The sequence below is a fragment of the Hoplias malabaricus genome, chromosome 3, assembly GCF_029633855.1.
Source record: "Hoplias malabaricus isolate fHopMal1 chromosome 3, fHopMal1.hap1, whole genome shotgun sequence".
Taxonomy (NCBI): domain Eukaryota; kingdom Metazoa; phylum Chordata; class Actinopteri; order Characiformes; family Erythrinidae; genus Hoplias; species Hoplias malabaricus.
The window spans coordinates 8,976,443-8,983,216 of NC_089802.1; the positions used below are offsets into that span (position 1 = coordinate 8,976,443).

The 6,774-nt window shown below is 40.7% G+C and overlaps 1 protein-coding gene across 1 annotated transcript; it reads left to right on the forward strand.

Annotated features, from left to right (window-relative positions):
- The first annotated feature begins 4,616 nt into the window (after positions 1 to 4,616).
- On the forward strand, positions 4,617 to 6,774 carry six2b (SIX homeobox 2b). The gene is made up of 2 exons (XM_066666099.1): positions 4,617 to 5,176; positions 6,426 to 6,774. Exons 1-2 carry the CDS (start codon positions 4,617 to 4,619, stop codon positions 6,772 to 6,774), a joined length of 909 nt encoding a protein of 302 aa, XP_066522196.1.

The following is a 6,774-nucleotide window of genomic DNA, read 5'->3' on the forward strand; positions in this document are numbered from 1 at the left end:
ACTCTCATCAAGCCAAAACCGCACTCCACCAATCCTAGCATAAAGAAGACTGAGGATTTGGATATTAGCATTGGACATTATCAGATAGAGGTTTGCTGCAGAATAAAGAAATGTACTCTTAATTTCTAGGACCGCAGAGATGCATTACATATACACTGTTATTAACTATTATAATGTCGCTGTCCAATTAACCAGTCACACAGCTTCAGGGGCCTGGAGGTTGTGGGTTCAATTCCCGCTCCGGGTGACTGTCTGTGAGGAGTTTGGTGTGTTCTCCCTGTGTCTGCGTGGGTTTCCTCCGGGTGACTGTCTGTGAGGCGTTTGGTGTGTTCTCCCTGTGACTGCATGGGTTTCCTCCGGGTGACTGTCTGTGAGGCGTTTGGTGTGTTCTCCCTGTGACTGCATGGGTTTCCTCCGGGTGACTGTCTGTGAGGAGTGTGGTGTGTTTACCCTGTGTCTGCGTGGGTTTCCTCCGGGTGACTGTCTGTGAGGAGTGTGGTGTGTTTACCCTGTGTCTGCGTGGGTTTCCTCTGAGTGACTGTCTGTGAGGAGTGTGGTGTGTTTACCCTGTGTCTGCGTGGGTTTCCTCCAGGTGACTGTCTGTGAGGAGTTGGTGTGTTCTCCCTGTGTCCGCGTGGGTTTCCTCCGGGTGCTCCGGTTTCCTCCCACAGTCCAAAAACACGTTGGTAGGTGGATTGGTGACTCAAAAGTGTCCGTAGGTGTGTGTGTGTGTGTGTCTGTGTTGCCCTGTGAAGGACTGGCGCCCCCTCCAGGGTGTATTACCGCTTTGCGCTCAATGATTCCAGGATGGCTCTTGACCCACCGCGACTCTGAACTGGATAAGTGCTTACAGATAATCAATGAATGAATGAATAAATGTCCAATTAACCACGTGTATGTTTCAAAATAGTAACTTTACAGTAGAAGGAAAAAACCTTCTTAACTTTCAAAGGAAGTGAATGTAAAAAGATTTTATACCAAGTAATTTTTCGAGCATTTCTATTAAATCATTCATCACAAAATTAGTAGGACAACTGCTGTGTTCAAGTGATGCAGTCAAATAAAAACTGACCAAAAAATTGAGATACATCTTTTTAGATGGAGAGCGACAATATTTACTCTCAGGTTATATTCTGAAGTCCACATTTTCATGTCTATTTTCAATATCTCACGGTGTCAAATAAATCAAAACTGAATAAAAAATAGCTACCCGTAAAATATGTTGTTTCTTCAATCAAAGCAAAACTGATGCAAACAGTAACTAAAAACAGTGTAATTTTAAAAATTATTTGCACGTTCCACTGAAAATAATATTTATACAGCTGTAATAAAGCTTTTGATATTACCAACAATGTTGCTCATGTTATATTTGAGGTCCTGTGAATCTCAGATCTTCTTTAAAAGCTCAATAATAACTCAGGCAAAATCATGTTTTTATGCACTACATGATTCTGCCTGAAAGACACCTTTCACCAAGACTCTAAAACATACTCCTCGTTTGAAACGGCCAGCACTCCAGTCATTTTTATAATTGTTATTTTACTTTCCATTAGAATTAAATCTTTTTCAACATACACAGTAAATTCCCCAGTGTTAAACCAACACTGTTAGTGTTAAATTAACACTGGTGGATTTTCTGTGTATATAAAATCCACTGACTTATTCATTACTTGATTTTTTAACAGTGTTATAATAGAAAATATTAGCTTCTTATTTATAAAAAACATACATATTAAATTATTAATTTTTAAATATTACATTGCTGAAGTCTCTGAGACCCCAAGAAATGAGAACGCACAGGTATTTATTTGAAGTATTATAGCACATTTGAGGCCACAGGAAACGTTTTTTTCAATGTAAGCTGTGAAGAAGATATAACGTGATATTAAACTCGTGTGAATAGGAGGAGGTCTGTCAGTGTTTCTCAGCCGTCTCTTCTCCATCAGCAAGGTCAGCTGGAGGAGCACCAGACAGAAAGACCTGGCCCTCTGTCTGTAATGTGAGGTTTAGAATGACACAGCATGTTTAGCGCCAACCCAAGCCTCTGAATAAACAATGGTGCTTAAAATCAACCAGCTCCCTCCATCTTCCTATACACGTCTGGACATTCCACTAGCACTGGAACCTCTGCTGCTCCACCACACTGCCTCTGGGTCTACGGCTGGACAGCAGCTCGTCTAAACAGTCTCACAGCCCCACAGGCCAGCGGCTGCTCACGCACCGCCTCCCCTTCTCCAGAAAACTGATACTGCCCATGTACAATCAATCAGGCCCTTTACTGCACACTCAGCCATGTGCTGGTTACTGAGTGTGTGTCAGGGCATTTAGGGTTTCACCATTTATTGCCCAGGCAAATATTTCAACTTTTGTGCTTGTTTCAGTGAAAATAAAGATGTGTTTGCATTGCTAGGGGACTTTGTTTTCAAACAATGACATGTTAACCCTTTACAATCCAGGCTACATTCTACCATAAGAGTTATTATACTGTAACAGCACTCAATGCAGTGTACACTTAAGTTAAAGGCATGTAATAGTTTGGACAGAAATAATCGAGTTAAACGAAAGACATTTAAGAACTAAATATTATATTTTGTGAATATATAAATCAGTGAATTCAATTACTCTTTGTGAACACAGATTTTAGAAAACAACTAAACGAAATGCCACTCTCTGAAGCAGCCACACATGACACTAAGGTCACAATGCATAATGCCAAGGAAAATGAAGTAGTAAAACTGTGCTGAATGCCATCAAATCCTCACTTAACATTTTGTCTAAAATCATGAGAAAGGGTAGATTCTGTCACTGCAGCAATGGAGGACAATGTACCATTACAATGGCAGTTAATATGTCGTATTAAACATACATAACACTGGATTCTGCGCTAAAACTAAGTGTATGTGCACTACAACAGTTTTATAAATGTGATGGAAATAAAGAGCTACATTCACAACAAACCTCCGCTGCTGTATTCGACAATCTACTACGCCTCCAACATTTTTGATTATACTTTAACAACATTCTCAGAAAAACAGATTTATAAATCAATAAATCCAGTTTAGTAAACATCTCTCTTTGGAACCAAATGCTGCAGTTACAATGTCCATATGAAAAAGTACGCCAGCCTCATGTTACACTCCAAAATAACTCAACAGACACATGATACCAGTGACTTCTGCTCACAACTCTCAATCTAACACACTTCTGCTGGCTGACTTGTCCAAAGCCACAAACCCAGAGGCAGCTCTGATAGCACTTTCCTGTTTCTTTTCTCTTTGGTTTAGATTTTTATGATTTTTTTTGTGCTTAATTAATGTTTTCTTCATCACTGCTCTATAGTTTTTTAGGATGTTTTTCTTCATTTTTAGTGAAGACTAATTCTCTGTTAGAATATTATTTTTTTTAATTTAGGTCCACGAGGATTTTTATGAATAATGGCTTTTAATATAAAGTGGCTGCAACTCTCGTGCCAAAAGTATGAAGTGTATTGTGAGATAAAAAACAAAACTGGCATTCATAACAGACTCTAAAAACACTATAATGTCATTTGAAGCAACAGTTTTGTTTTTAAAAAGCAGCTGGTGTGTTTCACATTGACTTTGTTTAAATAATTTCTTTGCCGAAGTCAAAAATGTCTTTGTATACCTCTGAGTTTAGGATTCCATCAATGAACACAGGGTCACACACACCACAGTGAATTAAACAGCTCTAGACTTTGAGGTTTTCTTCTCTGTGTTTCACTCTTCGAATTCGTCTCCAGACTCTGTCCACAACGGCGTACCACCAGTTTACTGTTGTGCTGAAAGTGTTCTCTGAAATTACATCATTTCCATAAACATTTTGAAGTATGTCAATATTTAAATAATGACCAGATATTCCTGGGCAACTGTATTAACCAGAGGAGTCTTGAATGCTCTTATTTTATTATTATAAATATCATGGATTTAGTTTACAGGCCTTTTCTATGTTCTATGTTCCCCCAGTAATTTAAATGTGGCAAATAATGTACAGCAAATGCCATATTTTATTTCCCTGATGAGTACTTACAACATCAACAAAACGTGTAACTTGAGCAAGGCTATTCAGACTTTTGCGTATGACAGTAGATCTGCTATGTTATATATGTCAGTCTACGCTTTAAGCCACTGCTCCGTGTGCACTCTCCTTCCCCTGAGGCGGAGGATGGTGCCACACAACTTCTCTGTGCTCTTCCCCTGCACGGCTCCCCAAGAGGATGCTCTCCCCCTGTAAGGAGATCCGATTACCGGAGGGCGGGCCAACAGCCCAACACGCTCGAGGAAATAATGTGGTGCGCACAAGTTGAATGCTCAACGCTGGAATAAGATCATTTGCACACTTTGGCAGCTTTGTGCATGTGATATTTTTTTTTCCCAATGAAGCAGAGGAAATACGGCTGTTCATACCTGTCCGTGTCAGGATCGGCAACTTTTTCTGCTGCTGCTGCTGTTGGTCTTTTATGTGTCATGCATTTTTCATAGGCAGAGTTGAGTTTCGCTCGTGGGAACAGCTCAAACCGAGTGTGAATTTGGGTTAAAGCGGCAGCCAGTTTAAGGAATTTACAGAGACGCTCGGACCTTTTTCTCATTTCCACAGAAATGTCAATGCCACCCAGCTTCGGCTTCACGCAGGAGCAGGTGGCCTGCGTGTGTGAGGTCCTCCAGCAAGGGGGGAGCATTGAGCGCCTGGGACGCTTCCTGTGGTCACTACCGGCATGTGAGCACCTGCACAAGAACGAGTCTGTCCTTAAGGCCAAAGCCGTGGTGGCCTTTCACCGCGGGAACTTCAGGGAGCTCTACAAAGTGCTGGAGAGCCACCAGTTCTCACCACACAACCACCCCAAGCTGCAGCAGCTGTGGCTCAAGGCCCACTACATGGAGGCAGAGAAGGTGCGTGGTCGTCCCCTCGGAGCCGTAGGCAAATACAGAGTCCGGAGGAAGTTCCCGCTGCCACGGACCATCTGGGATGGAGAGGAGACCAGCTACTGCTTTAAGGAGAAGAGCCGCTGCGTGCTAAAGGAGTGGTACTCCCACAATCCCTACCCCTCACCCCGAGAGAAAAGGGAGCTGGCAGAGGCCACGGGGCTTACCACCACTCAGGTCAGCAACTGGTTCAAGAACCGGAGGCAGAGAGACCGAGCTGCAGAGGCCAAAGAAAGGTACAGTTCTCTATATATCACTCAGATTGCTTCATTTCTCATACATTTCACACTTTTGCACTTTTTTATGTAAAGGATATATTTCAATAATTACTTACATCAAACCAAACATTTTATCTGCCTTTTATTATTTTCACATCATTCAAAAATGGCAGAGGTCATTTACACTGTTACAGTTTCAAGATAAATAGACTGAATAAAAGTAATTTAGAATCACATATTGTTCAGTTCTTTTATACGGAAAGCTACAGATTTTTAAAGATTTCTCTGCTTTTTTCAAGTTGCAAATTTTAGTTCTGATCACAATTTTAAATTTAAATATATTTTATAATTTTATTTTAATATTTAGTCTTCAACTTATTAATCTATATTTTCAGCTTATTGCAGAATTAAAATCTCTTTAAAATAAAAAAAATATTGTAGATTTAATTTCATTTCTCCATCAGTCAGATTCCTGTCACACTTAAATAGCTGTACTGCAGTCTTTTACATAAACCTCTCGTGCTACTGTCGTGAACATTGATCTTTGTCATTAATGTGGATCCATAATGCAAATCCAAACAGATATAATTAAAAACATTAAGATTTAAGCATCACGATTTCAGTCTTACAGCCTCATATTTCGGTCTTTAAAATATTTTAATACGGTCTTGTTTATAAATTAATGTTTCTGTTGTTACCTGTTATCTTATTAATAACCACTTGATTTGAACAAATAATGGTCAGAACTCTTTTACTCTCAGAACTATCAAAAGTGGGAAGTGTACATCTGAACCCTTTATTTATTGTGTATATTTAAAGCGGCTAGAACAACTTACCAAATCAGCCTGAAGGCTTGAGAAGATATAATTTATAAGCTTTGTTTAATTATTTGTAGAGTAACCTCTTAATAAACACTATGTCACCAAAATTTGGTGGACATTAACTCATACCTCTTTTTTTCCTGGTGTTTGTCGCCTTTAGTGCAGTAACACTTTCTTCTCTTTTGGGAAAACTTTAGACCAGATTCTTTAGAACTTTTAGGCCAGCACAGACAAGATTAGATAAAGATCTTGAAAGTTATTTGAAAGAAAAAATTCATGAGAGATATTCTTTGAATGAAATTAAATATTAATATTTCACTGGTCAATAAGAACGAGCAGGTATACGGTACTAAATCCCATATAAAGCAGTGTGAACGGTAAAAGGGCAGTAGGGGTGTGCAGTTATCTGACCACTGTATTAATGAATGTAATGATCTCCTCCTCAGGGAAAACGAGGGCGTGAGTCAGAATGGCCACAACACCCTAGCGTCTCAGTTGAGTGAGAGTAAATCTCAGGGTGAAAGCTCAGATGAGGAGAAATCCCCAGTGGGAAGTCCAGACCCCGCCTCCTCAATGAGTCCCGCCATGCTGATGAGCTCCAGCTCGAGCCTATCCACCCTGCACAGCTTTGGACCCCCTCCCCCTGGCCCAGGGCCAACTGTGGACCCCCATCAGCACCACCAGCCCCACCACCATCAACACCACCAACAACACCAACACCAGCACCACCATCTCTCCATGCATGATGGCCTCCTGAACCCCATGGCTGCCAGCCTGGTGGACCTGGGCTCTTAA